Below are 20,647 nucleotides of genomic sequence, written 5' to 3' on the forward strand. Positions count from 1 at the left end.
TCTGAGCATTAGTAAAGATGCAACACACAGTCAACTGTGTTTGTGTCCGATGCTTTTGTGTGTGTTTGTATGTGTCCTGTACTTGCAGCATGTGTTCCTCCCTTTAACCCTGCCTTGCAAGTGAGAAAACAAGGTTCCTGAAAGAGGTGGGCTGAGATCTGGGAGAAGGGGGTTATGACTGGAAAGTCATGACATGCGTTAACAAACCCTCAATGGGAGTCCTTTGAGCTGAACATCTACAATCCCTTTGACAATCTGGGGGGGGGGCACCCATTATCCTCCACAGATGACCAGAGGTGAAGAGCTTGTGAGTTTGACCAGTTAATGGCTTCTGCATCTAAAGCTTTGTCCACACCAGACTGTGGAGCACCTGGTCCTGTAGAACTGGCAGGCTGTCATTGCCAGTGGCCCCTGGGATGGCTCCTTATCCTACCCCTTTTGGAAGCCTCTTCCAGGCAGGGAAACCGAGGCCAGATGGGGGCGGGGCCACGCTTGGACCAATGGGCGCGCGCCCCGCCCCCAGCCAGCATAGGCGGCCTGGGAACTGCAACCCGCAGCCTTACGAGCTTCTTCTGAGCCATGGCGTGCGCTGGGTTGCTCGCTGTGTGCTTGCTTGGGCCACCCGCGCCTCAGCCTCCGCGACACCCCACGCCTGCTGCGGGACACGCGCTTTTCCAGGATGTGAGTAGGGCACCGGTGGGTGGGCGCAGGGCTCCCCAGGTCTCGGTCCTCTGTGTCTCCATCTCTCCCTCCTCATTTGTTGGTTCTGCTTCAGTCCCTCTCCCGGATTATCCGTGACCCTGCTGTTCTCATCCCCCTGCCTTTGTGTTCCTTATACTGTCTGTGCCGTTGTGCCGCTCCGTGTCTCCTTGTCTCTGCAATAATAGTGTTACCGTCCTCCACCCCAAATTTGGCCAGTGGGGCTTAGGGGCTGTCAACACTCAGTCACAGCAGCCATCACCGACCTGCTTGCTCCATTGCAGCCCCTGCTGGGCTGATGGGACATGGGAGCTTGGACCTAGAAGGAGCTCTGTCCTGCCCCAGAAGCCTCAGGCCTGATCCAAGGGTGGCAGAGTTCTACAGTTGGTAAAGGACGCCTCTCATTAGCAGCAGGTGGCATTGAAGCCCCCTTGTGTGGCTATAGAGCATCCTGACCTGCCTCAGCCACTGCCCTGAGCCCCCCGCCCCTCCCTTTTTTTAAACCTTTCAATAATGTGCCCAGCTGGTCCTGGCACTCTCCTGCCCATACTCCAGCGGGACTTGCCAGTGGGGGAGGCTGTCATGCCCCTTCCTCAATGTCCTAGTGACTCAGCATCTTGACCATGGTCCTTCAGGTCAGAGGAGACATGTTCCAGGTCACAGACGGAATCAGGGGCACACAACGATGTGGATGAAAGTGCCTTCATTCCAAGCTTAGCTCTTCTGTCTCACCCGCCCTCCCCATTACCCCAGCCAGGCCACACTGAGCTGCTGCGTGATCCCAGTCTAGTAGCAGGCCTTCTCTGAGTCAGCCTATGGGTTAGGGTTACTTTAATTGTTTAGACCAGTGACCCTGAGGGACTTGGGTGGAAGAGTTTAGCATTCAGGACCCTGGCCTATGGGGGTTCTGTCCAGACCTTGAACCTGATGCTCTTTGTTCAGCTGCTTTGGAAGACTAGTTCCTAGGAGGGCAGCACTTAAGGAAGCTGCTGTGTCTGCTTCATCCCTGCCTCTACAAATAAAATCTGCTGACCCTTGCCATCCTCCTTGCCCCTCACACAAACGTGTATGCACAGATGACCAGTCTTTACAATGAGATGGCCTCTTCCCCAGCCCTGAGAGGGTTAAACTCAGGCTACTCCCTCACTACTACTGGGAAAACCAAAGCACCCACAGAGGGCTAGCCACTGCCTGCCAGTCTTCAACAGGCACAAGGGAAGCTCCTGTTCAGTGAGGGTGGATGGAAAACGGGGTGCACTATAGGACAACACACAGAGGAGTAGGGGTTCCGGTCTGATGAGGTTTCCACAGCTCCTCAGGATGGATCTTGGCCCATCTGTCCAAGCTTCCTCAAGCTGGGACCATGCCAAAGGCTGTTACAGCAGAGTGAACTCAGGCTGGGGGAGGTGAAGGTACAGAGAGCTGGCCAGGAGCACCTACCCACTGTGAAGCCACCCTGCAGCAGGAGAGAGTCAGCGTTAGGACTTGCTGTGAAATCTTCCTGTACTTCCTTGCTGGAGACTCCTCCAGCAAGGGCAGTCGGAAGTCAATGCAGGGGACCTGGCTGGCCAGCTGGGGCCTCACTGGCTTGGGAGGGGGACTTCTACCTCTCAGGCTCCACTCACAGCACCCACTCATTTCCCTTTGTCCCTTAGGTTTTCCGAAGAGCAGACAAGAACGGTAAGTGTGGCTTCTTCCCCTTGGTCCCACAGTGTGTGTATTGGGGGGGGGGGGATGAGGCAGGGTAAGAGAACTAGGGACTTCGAGGTACAGCCTAGAGTGATGTCTTTGAGAGGTCAAGCAAGGGATACTGCCTAGAGAACAGATGGTGTGCAGGTAAATGGGGTTGACCCGAGCCTGGGGGTGGGGGCTTGTGTTAAGTGGCACGTAGCTCAGTGATGGGTGCTTGTACAAGACCTTGTGATGTCCTTACAACAGCTTGCTAGGTGGGAATTCCTCATTGCATTTCATGGACAAGGAATAGAGGCTCAGGGAAGTACACCAGTTGTCTAAGCCTTTAATTAGTGTGTCTGGGATGCAGACCCTGGACTAGGTGGTGAGGCACCCATTCAACCTCCACTTCTATTCTCCCTGGGCCTGCGGATTCGTGTGTTTCAGCCTCCTTGTGTCCCCAAGTACTTGTCCTTTTGTGGGCCTCTTCAGACTGGTGGGGACCATTGATTTAAGACATCCTGTGGCAGAGGCTCAGGCTCTCCCCACCTTTGCTCATCACCCAGACTGAATCCCATCATCTTTAACCATCCTGCACCTCTGTTCTCTGCCTCTTTTGACATGTCCCCAGTCTGCTGCATGGTAGAGTCAAACTGTTAGAAGGCTTCACCTGCTTCTGTGACCCCGAGGAAAGGCTATTTTATGTGGCCAGGGACTGTGCTTCTAAGTCCCAAGCCATGCTCTGGTGTGTCCAAGGCTGGTCTCTTGTATTTCTTGTACAAGGTGGGCCCTGTTTCCTTCAGCATACACTTTTGGGGACTTTTGTCCAAAATAGTCAGGGCCACCACTAAAGTCAGAACCCTAGGCTATCTCACTGAGTGATTGAGAATGCTATCAGGCCTTTGGGGAGCCTAGATCTGGGGGCAGGACGCAGCCAGGACTCAAGGATACCAACTCCACGCCCTGTCTCTCCCCAGATGATGGTAAGCTCTCATTTGAAGAATTCCAGAATTACTTTGCTGATGGGGTTCTCAGCTCAGCGGAGCTGCGGGAACTGTTCAGCAACATCGATGGACATCTCACCGAGTGAGTACAATAGAAGCAGTGACTTGCTGTGGCAGTGCCTGGCTAGATTGTTCCAACCCACTGTGTCCCCTGCTGTCATGGCTCTTTCTGGAGGCCAGGAAGGTTGGGGGAAAAGACGCCAGGGCCCAATGCCAACTTTATCCACCCACCTACACCTTCTTCAGCTCCAGCCTTGTTGCTACACTGCTTCCAGCTGGGACCCCAGAATAACCAGGCTTGAGTCACCACCCGTGCTCAACCCTTCCATTCCCATGCAGAGGATGTCTGAGGACAGCTGGGCTCTGCTGCCTCCGCCTGTGGATGTAGGTGCAGGAATACACATCTTCCCACGTGCCCACATATACACATCTGATTCAAGTGGATACTCCTTCCCTGCTTCTCTGCTTGGGGACACACGCCAGGAACATGCACAGCTGCCCTTCCCCTCTCCTCCCCCTCCCCCTTAGTATACAGCTGAGACTTTGTCAGCATTCAAGGCTTCAAAGGCTTGGGCTGACCCTTTGAAGTGCCTATGCCCCTTCCTCCACCAAATAGATAACCATGTCAGGCTGAATAAAAGGATGGGGCCACCGGCTTCTATGTTCAGTTCTTCAGGCCCAGGTTCTAAGAGTCTGAAGGATGTTTTCTCTTTCCCTCACAGCAATTTAGAAACAGAGAAACTGTGTGGTGAGTAGGCCTGTGCTGGCCCTTGTGTCCCAGCCCCTGGGCAGGTGGGTGTGGTAAGGGGTGCTTTATGGGCTAGTCTTACGGGGTAGGAAGGCTGGGGCAGCTGGCGAATTCCAGGCTGGAGAGACGGTGTGGGCTGGAGCCCCTGAGCACCTGTTCTGCCCACAGACTATTTCTCCAAACACCTGGGTGTCTATCGGCCTGTGCTGGCTGCACTGGAGTCACTGAACCGTGCGGTGCTCACCGCCATGGACACTACAAAGCTGGTAAGTGCAGGGAAGGGCTTATAGGGAACCTGAAAAGATGGCTTGGTGCTGTGGCACTCTTGCCTACTATGGCTCTGGCTGTTGAAATGGAACTTGGGTTCAGATTCGGATATTCCCACTTAATGACTGCCCTTTACTCCCTGGTCCGGTTTCCTCATCTATAAGCCAGAGGTGACAATGAACAATGAAGTGGGTTATGGTGGCTCACACTGTAATCTTCAATACTCAGGAGATAGAGGCAGGAAGATTCGCTGCCAGTTTCAGGCTAGCCTGGCTAGAGTGAGACCCTGCTGAGAGAGGAGAGGCAGAGATCTAGTGTTTTGTTCTTTGCTATATTCCCAGTACCCAAAACAATTCAGGCAACATAGTAGGTTTTTGTTGGCCTGATGTAATTGCTGAGGGTTGTCAAGCCAGGACCTAGCAGGCATGGGCTAGGACATAGGAGATGAGGTCATGCATGTCCACAGGTGCATGGAGCCTATGAGGCAGAGCCTGACCTCAGGACACGTGATAAGGCAGGTGTGTGTGTGTGTGTGTGTGTGTGTGTGTGTGTGTGTCTGCCTGCATGTCTGTTGGCCTATATTACAACATGTATAGACAAGGGTTGACAGTCAGAGCTCCAGACCCTTAGTGACCAAAACAAAACACAACAAAACAAAATACCCTCCCTTTATGTATTAAGAACCATCTCTGCCAAGACTATGTGGTAGCTTACATGTTTTTCTTTTTGGAGACAGTTTCTTTGTGTAGCCCTGGCCGTCCTGGAACTCACTCTGTAGACCAGGCTGGTCTTGAACTCACAGAGATCCGCCTGCCTCCGCTTCCCGAGTGCTGGGATTAAAAGCATGTACCACCACACTGCCCAGAGGTAGTTCACACTTTTAACCCCAGCATTTGGAAGAGTCAGGACAGCTTGAGACAGAAGCCAGCCTGGGCATATAGTTGAGATCCCGTCTCCAAAAATAGAGGGAAAAGGTCCCTCTCCCCATGTCCATGGATCTTCTGGGGGTGGGGTGAGCAGGTCTGAGGCTTTACCTGATCATACATTTTGGTACTTGATAGGCCCCAAGGCCTTGCACTGCACAGCTAGTCACTGCCCTTTGATCTCACTTTCTACACGAAAGGGAAAATTGAGAACGTCAAGGATCACCTGAGCACACAGCCTAGGCGTCCGGGGCTTCTAGTTCGCTCGTGTAAGAGTTATTTTTTCAAGTGTTGTTCTTTGAGCCTGGCCCTGCTGGACTGACATTCTCTGAACTGGTGGTGGTTTGGGTATTCAAATGAAAGCAAAATGAGGGTCAGGGTTAGCCCAGAAAGGAAAAAGGGCAGCCCATCCACATATAACCCTGCCAGCTCCAAACACTTCAATCTGTTTATCTGGTTCTCGGTGCTAGGGCAGAGTTGCAGCCTCTGTTCCTGCAGTACCCCTGGTGGCACCCATTCTACTTCAATATAAAACTCAATCGAACACTTTTCGCACCAGAAAAGGACCATACTCCTCGTACATGGCCCGAGTCATCCAGCGGCACTGAAAGGACTGCAAGGAGGCCATCATGGAACCTCCAGTCCACACAGCTGTGCCCCGCCCAGGTTGAGCCACCAGGCAGAGCTTTAGGGCCGGGTGCCCAAGCCTCTGGCACAGTGCCTCTAGCTCCAGGTTCATGCGCTCCACAAAGCCGGGGAAAAGGGTGGAACCACCAGCCAGCACCACCGTATTGGCCAGCCGTGCCCGCAGCGTTATGGGTATCTTCTGCAGTGCCTGGAAGGCCAATGTGGGCAGTCCTGGCTCAGGATGGTCTAGGAGACTTGGCTGGAAGAGAGGTTCAGGGCAGCGAAAGCGCTCGCTGCCAAGGTGCACGCAGCAGCCATTGCTCAGGCAAAAACAGGCCCTCCGGTGGCGGGCAGGGTTACAGATATCGCCCTGGAAATCTAGGGACACATAGCAGCAGCGCTTCTTGAGATGTGTAACGGTCTTGCGGGGCAGAGCCTGCGGCTGAAGATCAGGGCTTGTTGCCATCAGTAGGTCTCGAAAGTAGCGCGACAGACTGCTGCCTGCCACGTTCAGACGGAAGGTGGCCTTCTGCCACGAGTGACCTGCGTAGATGGGTGTGGCGTGGCACACGCCCGCGCCGGCCTCCACAGCCAGCCCACTGAATGCTCCAGTGGAGCAGAGTGCCAGCAGAGCCGTGCTGGCCATGTGGCACGCGGGCACTGTCAGGGCCTCGAACAGCAGCTCGGCCGCCTTCTCTCGGCCCTCCGGTGGTGCTGATGGTGAGTCGCTCACTAGCACAGGCCACTGCTCTGGGTGGACCTGCAGGCCTCCCACCATTAGGCGTTCCCACAGTCCTTCCATTGCGTCCCAGTCCACCACCACACCATGCTTGATGGGGTGCGCACGCGCCACGCCGCCCGCCAGCTCGCAACCTGGTGCTTCGGGCAGCACAGGCCGGTCCCAACTTGGCATCAGACTCGAGCTCTTCAGCATAATGCGCGGCTGGATCTCCCCAGCGAAGCCAGCCTTGGTGAAGCCGGAGCCTTGGTCTACCACCACCGCAACGTGGTCCAATGACGGCAGCCTGCGGACATGCCGGGTCCTGTGCACCGACGCCACCTTCTGGGCTCAGTGTGCCCCGAAGCCCTGTGGGCCTTCTGGGCAGATAACCAGCTCTCAGTTCTCAGCCCCGCCTCTGACTACGAGGCCCCGCCTATTAGGGGGAGCGGTTCTTTTTTGTGGCTCCACCCCAAAGAGGGGATGTGGCCCTGTTAGTCAGTACTTAATTCCTCCTTAGGGTTCCAGAGTCCGGGACTCCTAGGAAGTCTCTTGGCACGTCACCTAGCTTGGCTAGAGAGTTACCTGGCTGTGGAGGTGGAAGAAATGGTTCGAAAAGAAAGGAACTTAGATTGGGCTCATTATGACCTCAGTCTTGCAGTGCTCCACCCCCCTCCTCCCGCACCAGGCTGATGACAGCCATTTGGGAGCCCATAATAGAGGCCTGGTAGACCAGCACAGCCAGCTAATTCTTTCTCCCAAATTCTTGGAGTATCTGTGTACTCCAGACATATGCGCTATCCCTTCTAAATCAGTTCTAAAGATAGACGTTTCAACCACACATCTACAGCTACAATGAGGACTTCTTGTGCTTAGCCGACAGCCACACAGGGGGTCTGGCCTGACCCCTGCAGTTCTGAAGCTTAGGTATCAACCTAAGCAAGTCCAAATCTATCTTTCTGGTGTTTCTTCCTCCAAAAGATAGCAATGAGCCTCACCTCCCGGACAGACTATTCTCTTTAGGACCACATTGGTTGCAAATAGAAGACTCAGATGCATTTAGGCTAAAATAAGGATTACACGGATACTGGATATTTTCTGGATCACAAGGACGAAATAGGACTTAGGAACAGAATTCGACCACAGGGCTGTGGTTAACTGGGAAGGTCTCTTAAAGTTCCCAATTATGGTCCCGGGGAAGGGGATGATAGAGCCAGTGTAGGCCAAGTGTGCACTTACTGAGAGAACCACGTGACAGCAATTAGCTCTCAAGTAAATACCTATGCTGTGCATGGGTCACACATTTTCCAGCATGATTCAAGCCTGTGGACAGTGACAAAATGTATCCTTAAGTCCATGGCTTATGGCTCTAGTGAGCTGAGACCTTCATCCTGCTACCACTGGCCCCAGGGGAAGCATTTTGAGTTGGTCATCAGTGTGCAGTAGGAAAGGCAGAATATTTTGTTTTCTGAAGCAATCTGTTGCACTGAACTCAAGATCCTCCTACCCCATCCTTTTGAGTGGTGGTATTATCTCAGCCGGCTACAACTGGAGACGGTAGCTTTAGGTCTGGAAGCCGTGTGTGGGATCCAAGAAAGCCAGCAGTGGGCTTCTGCCCAGAGCATGTTGCTTCTCTCAGGAGTGATGCAAGGAGTAAGACTGACATTGAAGGCCACTGGTGCCATGTCAGTGTGGAAGAGCAGGGAGCAAGCACTGAGAGGTACTGAGGGAAGACAGGCTGGGGAGCTGGGACTGCACATCCCAATTTTAGCCTTGGGCTTGGGGGGTAGTGGAGAAGCAGTGGGGGCTATGATCAGGGGGAATGAACTGCTCTAGACAGATTAGGGTTTTGGAAGAAGCTTCTGGCTACATGTGGGGTAGAGGATGGAACTGGGTAGGTACCTCAGGAGGAAAGTGCTTTGACTAAGGGACCTTAACATTTGGGGAGTTGAATATTTGGGAGTTACTGAGCACTGCCGGGCACGAGTTAGAGACCAGAGGCTCAAGCCCCTCTTCTTGAGTGTGTTACCACAGGCAGAATCTTAGGTTCCGCACCACCATGGCTGACTCTTCTTCCTGGTATGGTATCTGTTAGCAGCCTGGGACCCTCCCTCCGCCTAAGAGGGATTTTTGAACGTTGAGGACTCTGGAGACCTCAAGCCAAGTATAGATTGCTCAAGCCCACCACCTTAAATCTGTGGTTCTGGCATGAGCTGGCCTTTGTGCCACAAAGATAAGATAAAAGCAGCCCTAGCTCCAGGTTGTGGAGTACCCTTCATTCCTACTCACCCGGGGGCCTCAGCTTTGAACCTGGATCCGATGGCCGGGACAAAGGTGGCAGACGACCAGGTTGCTATGTGCTCTTTATTGAGCAGAGCCCTAGCGCTGGGGACCGCACCAGGCACTCAGGGCCGCGGACGAGGGCAGCGGCGCCGCTTGCGTGGCTGCTCCTCGCGGGGGTCGCTTTCACCGCAGGCCTCACGATGGGTCAGCAGATGCGCATACAGCGGCTGCCAGCCCTGCGGGGCCTTGGCCCCGCCACCCCGCCCGCCTGCCCCTCGACGCCCTTCCTCCTGCAGCCGCGCGTCCAGCTGCAGCAGCAGCACCAGGATCCTTTTCATCTCCCGCGCGCGCGCGCCTTCGCGCCTGTCCACGCCGTCGCCAGCCCCACGCAGCATGGGCGCCACCGCTGGGAAGCATGTCGGGGCGCCGAGCACGTCCTCAGCTGGCCGCCCAGGCCGCGCATATGGGCCCGCTGCTGCCTCGGCCAGCTGCTGCCGCTTGTCCAGCGGGAAAAGCAGTACGATCTTGGTCTGGGGGTGGGCGCGTTGTGAGGGAAAGAACGCGCCCGAGCAGGGCATGAAGCCACTCCCGCGCATCTGGAGGACCCAACCTCCCAAACCCCACGGTGCCATCAGGGCCGCTCAACCCACACCCCGGGCGGGACCCTGCCTCCTCACAGGAACCCATCGTCCACCCTAGGCCGATCCACTGCGTACTTTCCCAGCCTTGATGCGGGGATTCTCACCCACCCGGGCGGAATCAGGGGCCTCTCGCCATTGAAAGAAGGGGAAAGTGATGTGTTGTGAGGCTGTGGGCTGGAGAGAGGGGGTAAAGGATATTCCATGTCTGTGGCCCCCAGCCTGCCCCCTGGTTAAAAAGAGCCCTTGCTTCTGGGTCCCTTATACCACCTGTGTGGGCTTCAGGGACCCTCCTCCTCTAAAGAGATTCTCTAACCCCTCTCATGCCTCTGGCTCTAAAGGTGGAGACCCCAGCATCCAGCCTCCCCCGGGCATCCCCATACTCACACTTGGCTTCTTCCGCTTGAGGTGGCTGAAGAACTGCTTGTGACGGGCCTTGTCCATGTCAGGCGGCCCGTCCTTGCTGGCCTGACTGGGTGCTTTGATTCTCTTGTGGGAACTGCTGTTTCCCATGGTAGGACTGGTCACTAGAGGCCACTGCCCATGCTGCCTCGGCCCTGCCCTCTACCCAGGGGTGCCGTTTGGCCCCGCCCCACTAAGTGAACTGCATTGTGAGCTCACAAGTGACCTCACCACACCAAAGCTGTGCTCCTCCCCTGAGAATCTGGCCTCTATTCACCGTCTATGACCTCTTCTGGTCTCTAATTCCCAACTGTGAAACAGGGCTAGTGCTTTAACAAAGCACCTATAAGGTGCTTAAAGGTAAGTAGAGGGGAATTTCTGTGGCTTTAATTTGAATCCTGCCCTGCCACCGATTAGGTGCTTAACCTTGGTTAAGCTCTCGGCCCCAGATATGAAGTGGAATCAACTATAGTTCTTACAAATTATAATGGTTAAATGAAATTCTTGGGATGAGGCTGGTACGGGGTGGGTGGTTCTGCCAACCAGGGTTTTTGCTTGCAAACAGCAGAAAACTGATCAGTTACCTTATACCTCCAAAGGGAAGTAACTGAAGAGATGTCATGGAAACAGAACCCACAAACTTCACGACAGGAATCAGGCACTATTCTGTCCCATTTGTTACAAGCCTGGTTCAGAAGGTACCATCTTGGTTGAGCCAAGGCAGGTGACAGACAAGAGCCTATGATAGAAGTTGCTGTGGAGCCTGGTCTTCATGGCTCCCCAGGACTTCCAGCATCTTAGGTCTGGGTGTGTGGTGGGGGTGCGGGCTTCTAAGGGCATCCTGACTGTCCAGGTGTGTAGCTGGGCAGATTACTAATGGTATGTTCCACAACAGTGGTTGCATTTCTAGACTGAGAACTCTGACTGCAGGCACTAGGCTTAGCCCTATGTAGCAAGTAACCGAGGGGAACCTCAACTCGGTACGGTGGGAAAACGGAGGCACAAGGCAAAAGCAGCTGGAGGAGTGAGAGTATCCCAAGATGTCAGCACAGGGCCTGAAGCTTAGTCAGTCAACCTGTCTCTGCTCTGGGTGGTGGTGGCACACGCCTTTAATCCCAGTACTCAGGAGGCAGAGGCAGGTGGGTCTCTGTGAGTTCGAGGTCAGTCTGGTCTACAGACAAGCTCTAAACTACAGAGAAACCCTGTCTCAAAAAATAAAAATGCATCCCCCCACAGATGAAACAAAATTCTCCCTGTCCCTGCTTACCTTAAAGGAATCAAGGGGAGGCTGGTAGTGTAGGCTGGAGTATGTTTGTGCCTCTTTAGTAACCTGGATGTCTTGTATATGTAATGTCTCACAAAGTCCATGCAGTAAATGTTGGTTACACAGATTGGTGAATGGAATAATGAAAGAACAAACAAATGCATATGTAGATTTAAGTTTGGGTCCAACAGGTCGGTAAGAGGCCATACCACACATCATTTTGCACCAAGTGTAAAATTGGCCATACAGTTCCGCACCTTTACCCTGCCTGGCTGTGCCCAGGAGCCTCACTGGCTGTGGCAAAGATGAGGATGAGCCTTAACAAAGAAGAGAAATTGAGACCCAGGAAAACCAGTGTACCAGTGGGTTGTGACCCTTATAACTCAGCTTCAAATCTGCTAGGATGGGGAAAAACAAAACAAAACAAAAACACCCAGCCTGGACCAGGAAGGGGGCCCTCGGAAGGCAGGCACTGGGGAAGCATAGGCAGGAGGATCATGAATTCAAGGCCAGCCTGAATACAAGGTAACACTCTGTCTCAAAACAAAACTAGAGTGTGAGTGACCAGCCTGTGCAGGGCCTGCATGCTCTACACCTTTCACATTCCCTGTTGCTCTCTCAAGCAAGGCACAGGCAGACAGCAAGGTAAGCTCCTCCTTCAGCCACACCTCTCTGCCCTGCCCACAGGAGTATGAACAGGCCTCCAAGGTGGACCAGTTTGTCACACGGTTCCTGCTTCGAGAGACTGTGAATCAGCTACAAGCCCTGCAGAGCTCCTTGGAGGGGGCATCAGACACCCTGGAGGCCCAGGCCCGTGGTCAGCGGTACGTGAGCGATGTTGACCTTTGGTCCGGGGTCTGAGTGCCTTTTATTCTTGCATTCCAAACTCCTCAGTGTCACGATCCACTCAGCCTTCTGGAGGCTACATTCTTGGACAGGGAGGCCATGAGCTGTTGAGAAGGGATGGGTGGTTTGAGGGCTGGGCTTCAGAGACCCAGGAAACCTGTCTTGCCCCACCTAAGCTTGGTCTTGTGCTGGAATCCTAGTCCTTGAGCCTATGAACTTCTACTTTCTAGGTTGGATGAAGAAAATATGGAGGTGCAGAGGAGGTTCCGTGGCAGCAGGCGGGCAGGACGCAGAGCCCTGAGGAGCATAAGCTGGTCACCAACCTGCTCTCCTGGATCCTTCGATACAGGTGTGCTTGTAGCAGGCTGCATAGGGTCCAGGGAACACGTTGAATCTCCTATTCTCTCAAGGCTTTGCTCTGCCACTGTTCCCAGTTTACCCTGAGAGGACTCCCAGGTTCAGGGGCCCCTGGCTGATGTCCTCCTGGTCCCCTGTCAGGGTGGAATTCAGAGGCTGAGCTGCAGTGGCGGCTGCAGGTCAACCGCCTCCAGGAGCTCATAGACCAGCTTGAATGCAAGGTAAGCAGCTGGGCGGCCAGTGCCCCTGAGAGGGGATTTCTGTGGCACTTGCTCAAACCAATACATGTTAGAGGCTCGGCCTATATTCTTGTCCCTTGCAGGCACCCCGGCTGGAACCCCTGCATGAAGAGGACTGTGCCAAGGGTCCTGACTCGGTGAGCTCGGGACGGAGTACTCACGAAGAAGGGTAATGGCTGTCTATTCAGACCTGGTAGGCAGGTGCTGGGTTCTGCTTCTTGCTCTGTGACCCTCTTGGGTTTTCTGTTCTCCGATCTGTCTCTCTGACAGTCAGGTCTGAAGTAGGGATGGAAGCTAGAGGGCAGAGTGGGAGGTGGTAAGCAGAGAGGGTAAATGGTCAATGGCTTGGAGGATGGAGTCAGAGATGCTGGGAGGCCTTGTGGGCTGTGGGGACCTCCCCCCACAGGGGGCGATCTGAACTATATTAGGAAGGGTGAAGTTATACTCTGGGCCTAGCCTACCCCAGTGACGAGCTGCTCTCTTGCCAGCACATCCTTGTGGCACAAAGGCAAGTACAGGTGGCAAAGGACGCCCTGCCGGATTTTCACCGTGCCCTGTGCTGCTACATGAACTTGACAGGGGCCCAGAGCCATTGTCTGCAGTGAGTCCCTGGCTAGCTAGTGGGATGGCTGAGGTGGGGAGGGGTGAGCAGGGAGGGATGGTGGGCTGGGTACTCCGGGCAGAGCTCCCACAAGACCACTGGCAGGTAGGCAGTGGTGGTCACAACCTGGCTACCTCTTTGGCTCTTCAGTGTGTCTGCTGAGAAGATGCTAGACCATGCTACCTTCACCCTCTATGAGTTTTGGCAGGATGAAGCCTCCTGGAGAAGGTGAGTGGTGGTTTAATGTCTGACACTGAGTATGGGTTCTGGAAATGTCTGGACCAGGTTCAAGTCCTACTCTCCTGTCCACTGGCTGTGTGACTTCAGATAACTGACCTAACATATCTGGGTCCCAGATGAGATGATTTGTAAAGAATGAATGCAAATTAGGTATCCAGTGCATGCCTGTTATATCAACACTGAAAGGTAGAGGCAAGAGAGCTCAAAAGTTCAAGGCCAGATTGGGCTACACAGCAAATTCAGCACAGCCCTGTCTCAAAAACAAACAAACAAACAGACAAACAGACATATAGAATAACACAAGTTGGCCATGGTGGCACAAACCTAAAACCCCAGAAGTTGTAAGGCAGAGGCAGGAGGATCAATGATTTAAGGCCAGTGTGGACTATATAGCAAGGCCCTGTCTAACACAAACTCAAAAAACTCAATACAATGCCAGGTGCACAGGAGGCACTCAATGAATATATACTATCGTCAAGTGGATGACCCTGTGCTAGGTACCTTCATTTACTCCTTGCAGCAGTCTAGTGATGTAGGTGCCTTGTTCCCATTTTATTGAGGAGGAAGACTGAGGCTAAAAGTAGTAGAGGAAGGATTGGTGCCTGAGTCCAGGCAGCAGGACTAATCTTGGGTAACCCAGAGCACTGATCTTAGAGCAGATGGCTGCAGCCTCTGTCTATTCTGTGGCTCTCTCAGGCACCAGCAGTCGCCCTGCAGCAAGGCCTTCCAGCGTACCCTCATTGATCACCTGCAGGTCCCGGACACCCTCACCACTGTGTTCTTCCCAGGTGCGCTGTATCCCTGTGCTCCAAACAGCCCTGGGGCCCATGAGGGGCAGCCCCCCCCAGCTCCTGACCCCCCAATCTCTCACCCACAGCCTCCTGGTGGATTGTGAATAATAACTGAGTCGGGTCTGCTTAAGCTGGTGACTCTCCAGCCCCGCCTATCATTCTAGAGCCTCCTGCATTGGCCAACTCTACACTAAGACCAAGGAACCTGCCTGTTCCCAGGCCTTAGCCTGGTCAGCTGGTAGAGGGTGTCAGCACAGGGATCAGGGACGGGGCTGCTTGCTTGTTTATTTTAATGTTTGTAGCTTCCAAGCACCTGGGCTTCTGACTGACTCAGGAAGTCCAGATTCTGGTCCCTTTATTCTCTGCCTTGCTCTGTGTCCCAGGCAGATCCCCTCCCTCTCTGGCTGCCTAGGGGTGTCCTGCTTTTCCTTGCTGTTCTGGGGTTAGGTTTCTGTTCTTCCTCAACCAGTGGCAGAACCAGGGCTGATGCTCAGGGACCCCTCTCAAACCCTGGAACCTTGACCCCTGAGGCTAGGCCAACTCATAGTCTGTGGTGTAGAGTAGAAACCTGGGTGTCTATCACCCTTCTGGGTCAGCCCTAGAATTTCTAGCATCAGTGGCTGTGCCAGAGCCCTCTGGGGGATCCTGGGTTGGTTTGCATGTTACCTGCATATCATTTGCATGACCTCACCCCACCCATCGGCATCTCAGGGCACTATGAGAGTCGTAAGAAGACCTTGCAGAGTAGCAATAATTTGGGCAGAGGCAATAAAGTTGGTGGTCATCTGTGGTGTTGCCTCTGTCTATCTGTCTGTCTGTCTGTCTGTCTGTCTGTCTCTCTTCTCTCTCTTGGCAAGGCCAGGCTTTCCTGGCCACATTGATGCGAAACTCAGGGAAGGAAGTTGCAGTTGGTCCCTCGCTGAAGCTGCCTCACAGAATGAGGGAGCTTCATCATCATTCTCAGCTCAAGGCTATACCCCAGATCTTGCTTCCAGAGCCCTGCATGGAAGGGAAAGGGGAAAGGATATGGTCCAAGCTCAGCTTCACCCTACAGAGCCTTCCAGGTGTTCCAAACAGCCTGCTTGGCTGGATTCCTGAGTGGACCTATCTCATGCCAGGACCTGCCAAGCAAGCCTGTCCTCATCACTGTCTCCAAATAGCATACCCAGGAGTCCTTCCTAGCAGCCATTGCAGGGCGGAGGACTCCTACAGAACAAGACTGAGAAGTAACTAATGTGGACTCCTCAAGTGATGCTCTACAGGAGGCATATGGTATCACATGAGCATGGAATGGATGTCACCTGTCTCACATGTGGGGATCCCAAGCTCTGAGCGGCAGGGATACCCAACTCCAGTCAACCAAGGGAAGCCAAACAAGAGGGATACTGAGACCAGGGGGAAGGAAGAAGGCAGAGGGTGCAGCTGGGGAGGCAGGGCCCTTAAAAGAGCTTCATTCTGGAGGCTGCAGTAGATCTGAAGCCAAGGCTGGTGGCCAGGGTCTGAGAGCTGCTTCATTCATGTCCCCGTGTGCCTGACTGCCAGATCCTTGCTGGGTGCTGGGGTATAGCCAGAAAAACATCTCTGCTGGCAGGAGTACAGAGATGGCCTGCAGGCAGGGTCTTTTCTGTGGTTCTCCTTTGGGGCCTCAACCAAGAGGCCTGAATGCTTTGGGGCCAGCATCTGAACCCAGCAGGCTCCAGAATGTGCTGCCAGTATCTGTTCCCTATGGGCCCTGGGGCTCCTTGGAGAAGTTTGTTGCCCACACTGTGGTTTCAGTGTCTCCTTAGAGAAGGAACCAGTCTGGGAGGAATGATCCCTGCGGTCAGTCCTGTGTGGCAGCATCCCCACCAACAGTAATAACAGGCTCTCAAAACTACAGGCATGAGTTGCAGTAGACATTCTTGTAGTGGACAAGCCTTGGGCTCCACAGAAGAACAAATGGAAAAAAAACACATCACTGTCTGTGTATCTGTGTAGTATGTATGTATACTGGCCAGAGGACAACCTCACGTGTGGTTCCTCAGGTGGTGGTACTTTTTTTTTTTTTTAAAGACAATGTCTCAATGAACCAAATCATGCTGAGGTTTTGCTGGTTGGCCAATAAGCCCCAGGGATCCATCTGTCTCTACTTCCCCAGTAATGAGGGCTCAACCTCACCTGGCTTTTTAAAAATAAGAGTCTGGGGACTGACCTCAGGTCTTCTTAAAAACTTTACTGACAGCTATCTCACCAGCCCCTTGCTTTGTTTTTGAGACAAGATTTTACTTTGTAAGTAGCCCAGGCTAGCTTGGAAGTTGTGCTTTTCTTGCCACCACACCTGGCCCCATTATCTTAAGATGCTTCAAACCGCCAGGCAGTGGTGGCACACATCTTTAATACCAACACTCAGGAGGCAGAGGCAGGTGGATCTCTGAGTTCGAGGCCAGTCTGGTCTACAGAGCGAGTTCCAGGGCAGTCTCCTCAGAAGGGGAACATTCAGAATCTGACTATTCACACTCTGAGTTCACTTCTGAGAGACACAAGGTCTTCAGATAAGCCTTGAATTTGCTAAGCTCTTACTGCCTCAGCTTCCTAAGTGCTGGGACATAGGCCTACACTTAGACCTGGCCTTGAGGCTTTTGTTTTTAGAAAGGGTCTTCACTATGTAGCTTGAACTCAAGAGATCTGCCTGCCTCTGCCTTTCAAGTGTTGGGGTCATTATTTGTATTCTTCAGAAGCACTGGTGATTGAATCCAGGACCTCACATGTTACACAAGCGCTGTTCTACAGAGCTACAGCCTCAGCCTCTTCATGTTTTACCTTAGTCTGCAGACAGTGTGACACTTGGGTGATCCTTCTGCCTCACTGTGCACTGCCATGTCCGACTTCGGTTTTAACTTTCAGTTAGGTGACAGGATCTCAGTAAGTTTTCAATGCAGGCCTTGAACTTTTGATTCCCCTGCCTCAACCTCCTGAGATGCTGGTATTAGAGGCCTTTGCTACCAGGTGCAACTAACTCTATTTTAGAGTATCCTTGCTCCCTTGCTGAAGGCTCAGAACTGCTAGAGAGGACACTGCAGGTGGAGGGAGTATCTATCCTGCTGGGAGTCCTCTAGGAGACAGGGACTTGGTTTGAGTCTTTCAAGTATAAGCAGGGGATCTTAGTGGATGGGGAAGTGGTGGGGCAGAAAAGCCGCAAAAGGGAGAGAGTGAACAGAGAGTACTGGAGGAGGCCAGGACCCAGGCAGCTGCACTGCTGTCTTGGAGTAACAAGGTCCAAAAGGTGTCGCTATGAATCTGGAGTCTTAGCAATAGGAATCTGAGGCTGGGGTAGTGAGGCCTTTAATGATGTGTACTCCCACAGCCCACCTCTTCTCTGTCTTGTATCTTCACCACAACACACAGCTCAGACAGTGACACAGCAGCTTCATCAGGCTGCACTCTGTACTGGAATGGGGCCCTCAAAATGCTCATTCTTATGGTCACCGCATCCCTTTTAGCCAAGACCCTTCAATGGCTCCTATTTTCTTCGCTGTTGATGACATTTCTTTTCTGACATTTGAGATCTTTCCCACTCCCAATTCATGCACTCCCCTTTCCCTAAATCACATGCAGGCTGAGGGGCCATCCCTTGCCTTAGTCACCCCTCCCTGGCCTCGCACTGATGCCTACTCTAGACAAACACTGCCTCAGCCTTTCAGCAGCAAGCCAAAGCCACGGACTCAGCATCACCTCCCAACTGTTACTGGAGACATACTCTGTGATAGGCACTAGGGATAATGAAATGTTAGCAACCAGGCCGTGGTGGGCTGAGTGAATCCTGAAGCCAGTGTTCTGGCTCCTTACCTAGGAGCAACTCCACCATCCTCAACTGCCTACATCTGTGACTGGGGCTTGGCTTAGGATCAGGCCAGATGCAGCAATCCGGACAGTGCCCATTGCTCACAGCACCTTAGCTCCTGTTGATGCAGCCTTTGAGAAGATATAATGAGGGGACTGTAAAGTAGGGTTGTCAAGAAGTCATTCTTAGCAGGGGTAGCCCTGGCTAGCCAGAAACTCACAGAAATCCACTTGCTTTTGCTTCCCAGGAACCAGGAAAGTCATTCTTGAAGTAGATATTACTTGAATAAATCCTACAGCTTCCATGTAGAGGACAAGGATAGGTGAGCCACCGAGGGATCAGACTGGCTGGGAGAAAGTGTGACAGCCATGCTAACAGGAGCTGTCTGGCCAAAGCTAGGGTGAACACCGCCATTACACTTTTCTTGGTAGTGACAGGGGTAGAGATGGACTCTCACTATGGAGACGGACTGACCTGGGATCTACTATGTAGAGCACACTGAACTCAAACTTGTGGCAATCCTGCCTCTGCCTCATAACCACCATGGCCGGCTTAAAAGCCCATAAAGATTTTGAGCCTCCTGACCTGGGTGCAGGGAACTCCACTCAGGTCCTCTGGTACAGTAAGTGCTCTTAACCAGCTCTCTAGCCCCAAAGATTAAAAACACAAAACAACAACAACAAAAAAATCGTGTGTGTGTGTGTGTGTGTGTGTGTGTGTGTGTGTGTGTGTGTGTGTGTGTGTGTGTGTGTGTGTGTAGGTGCCCTTGGAAGTCAGAATCTTCGGTTCTCAGGGAGTTTGTTGTGAGTTGAGTGCTGGGAACTGAACTTGGGTCCCTTGCAAGAGTAGTACTCTCAACCAATGAGCCATCTCCACCCCTTAAAAAATGTTAGAAGTTCTTTGTTTTTTTTTTTTTTTTTTTTTTTTTTTTTGGTCTGGATGTATGTCTGTGCACCACATGCCTGGTGTCTGTAGAGTTCAGAAGAGGGCACTGGATCCCTAGGACTGTAGTTAAAGACAGTTGTGAGCTGTGGAATTGAACCCAGGTCCTTTGGAAGAGCATCTCTCCAGTCCCTGGTTTGAGGCAGGATCTCATGTAGCTCAGGTTGGCTTCAAACTCACTATAAACTCGAACTCTCAATTTTCCTGTGGTCATTTCTAAGTGCTGGGATTCCAGCCATGTGCCACCATAACTGTTTGGCTCCCTTCCAACCCCTGTGCCCCCCACTTTATTGAAAGTAGACCCCCCTAACATACCGTTTCCCCTCCTCTGCTCCTCCCAGTTCCTGCCCACCTCCCTCCCACCTGATCCACTCCCTTTCTGCTTCTTGTAAGAAAACAAAAAGGGAGCCAGGGAGTGGTGGCACATGTCTTTAATCCCAACACTTGAAAGACAGAGGCAGAGGTCAACCTGGTCTACAGAGTGAGTTCCAGGACAGTCAGGACTGTTACACAGAGAAACCCTGTCTCAAAAACCAAACAAACAAACAAGGGTTCAAGGTTCTAAGGGATAATAAGGTAAAACAAAACTAATACATTTGAGTTGGACAAAACAAACATAAGAAAAAGAGCCCAAGAAAATCAAGAGACCTGCTCATTCACATACTCAGGAATCACAAAAACTCTAAACTGGAAGCTGCAATAGATCCGCAGAGGACCTGGTGCAGACCCGTGCATACTGCTTCAATCTCTGAGTTCATATGAGCTTTGATCATGTTGACATAGAAAGCCTTGATTTCTTGGTGTCCTCCATCCTCTCTGGCCTTTGCACTCTTTTGGCCTCCTCTTCATGGGATTCCCTGAGCCCTGAGGGGACACATCCTGTTTAGGGCTGAGTGTTACAAAGTGTCTGAGGTAGAGAGGGTCATTAGGAATCATTTTGTTGTGACTTTATTTGGTTTTACCCCAGGTCCCTGTGTTAGCTAATCTCAGATTCTTGGTCACCCAAGCAGTGCTGGGTATGGGTTTCATCTTGTGGAGTGGACCTTAAGTCAAGTCAGGTATTAGGTGGTTCCTTAACACACCACTGTAGATCAAAGGGTTGTTAGCTGAGTTGTTTGTTTCGTTTGTTAGCATGCCGAGTACAGGAAGGTTCCTGTACCAAAGATGCTAGCACTGCCAGTAGGGGTGAAGGCTCTTACGTAGCCATCAGCTCAACTTCTCCCTGTCCAATGATTGGCATAGGTGCTGTAGTCTCCGCAACAGCCTGAGTTGTTTGGGGATTCCCATGGGACTCCTTTGGCCAACAGCTCAATTAGATGCAACTCAATTCCAGTACCATAAGTTTCATTTGGTGATGAGATAGCCAGTTCAGGTTCTGTCTCCATTATTTAGTGATATTTCATTTAGATCACTTTCATATATGTACTTGGAAGCTCCTACTATATTTAGGTTCATACTACCCCTCAAATGGCTCTTAATTTTAGCTGCCTCTCTCCTAGTATTCCCTCCCTCATCCTTCTCCCCTTGATCCTTCTGTTCCACACCCCCCACCAATCCATCCATAACT

At 52.5% G+C, this 20,647-nt stretch overlaps 4 protein-coding genes across 5 annotated transcripts in view; 1 reads left to right on the forward strand and 3 right to left on the reverse strand.

Moving 5' to 3' along the window:
• The first annotated feature begins 181 nt into the window (after positions 1 to 181).
• On the forward strand, positions 182 to 15,107 carry Necab3 (N-terminal EF-hand calcium binding protein 3). The gene is made up of 13 exons (XM_027421430.2): positions 182 to 681; positions 2,355 to 2,379; positions 3,348 to 3,456; positions 4,097 to 4,122; positions 4,291 to 4,388; positions 11,932 to 12,068; positions 12,321 to 12,439; positions 12,589 to 12,668; positions 12,770 to 12,823; positions 13,175 to 13,287; positions 13,438 to 13,515; positions 14,224 to 14,315; positions 14,405 to 15,107. The coding sequence occupies exons 1-13, from the start codon at positions 580 to 582 to the stop codon at positions 14,431 to 14,433; spliced, it is 1,062 nt and encodes a 353-aa protein (XP_027277231.1). The 5' UTR covers positions 182 to 579; the 3' UTR covers positions 14,434 to 15,107.
• LOC118237738 (actin-like protein 10) lies at positions 5,743 to 7,237 on the reverse strand. The gene has a single exon (XM_035446764.1). The coding sequence runs from the start codon at positions 6,871 to 6,873 to the stop codon at positions 5,848 to 5,850; it is 1,026 nt and encodes a 341-aa protein (XP_035302655.1). The 5' UTR covers positions 6,874 to 7,237; the 3' UTR covers positions 5,743 to 5,847.
• Positions 7,111 to 9,980, reverse strand: Actl10 (actin like 10). Its single transcript, XM_027421431.2, has 3 exons — positions 9,966 to 9,980; positions 8,947 to 9,755; positions 7,111 to 7,246 (listed from the first exon to the last, which is right to left on the reverse strand). Exon 2 carries the CDS (start codon positions 9,570 to 9,572, stop codon positions 9,063 to 9,065), a length of 510 nt encoding a protein of 169 aa, XP_027277232.2. The 5' UTR covers positions 9,573 to 9,755; positions 9,966 to 9,980; the 3' UTR covers positions 7,111 to 7,246; positions 8,947 to 9,062.
• The window catches only part of Cbfa2t2 (CBFA2/RUNX1 partner transcriptional co-repressor 2), a 109,760-nt gene continuing 101,117 nt past the window's right edge, over positions 12,005 to 20,647 (reverse strand). Inside the window, exons 11-12 of one of the 2 annotated variants that reach the window (XR_004770557.1) lie at positions 12,414 to 12,581; positions 12,053 to 12,194 (exon numbers count right to left, since the gene is read on the reverse strand). Coding sequence is in view for 1 of the 2 variants with exons in the window: in XM_035446762.1 (XP_035302653.1) it covers positions 12,141 to 12,194 (54 nt within the window). In the remaining variant the exon portion in view is untranslated. Of the gene's footprint in view, positions 12,195 to 12,413; positions 12,582 to 20,647 lie in introns of both variants that reach the window. The other variant, XM_035446762.1, reaches the window with a different exon arrangement.

Source organism: Cricetulus griseus, chromosome 6, assembly GCF_003668045.3.
Source record: "Cricetulus griseus strain 17A/GY chromosome 6, alternate assembly CriGri-PICRH-1.0, whole genome shotgun sequence".
Taxonomy (NCBI): Eukaryota; Metazoa; Chordata; class Mammalia; order Rodentia; family Cricetidae; genus Cricetulus; species Cricetulus griseus.

Bases quoted from the DNA above. Each gene is read 5' to 3' on its own strand.
- Necab3 (XM_027421430.2), top strand. From the start codon at position 580: ATGGCGTGCGCTGGGTTGCTCGCTGTGTGCTTGCTTGGGCCACCCGCG. The intron at 3,457-4,096 runs GTGAGTACAATA...TTTCCCTCACAG, and splicing joins ATCGATGGACATCTCACCGA to CAATTTAGAAACAGAGAAAC. The intron at 4,389-11,931 runs GTAAGTGCAGGG...CCCTGCCCACAG, and splicing joins CCATGGACACTACAAAGCTG to GAGTATGAACAGGCCTCCAA.
- LOC118237738 (XM_035446764.1), bottom strand. From the start codon at position 6,873: ATGCTGAAGAGCTCGAGTCTGATGCCAAGTTGGGACCGGCCTGTGCTG.
- Actl10 (XM_027421431.2), bottom strand. From the start codon at position 9,572: ATGGCACCGTGGGGTTTGGGAGGTTGGGTCCTCCAGATGCGCGGGAGT.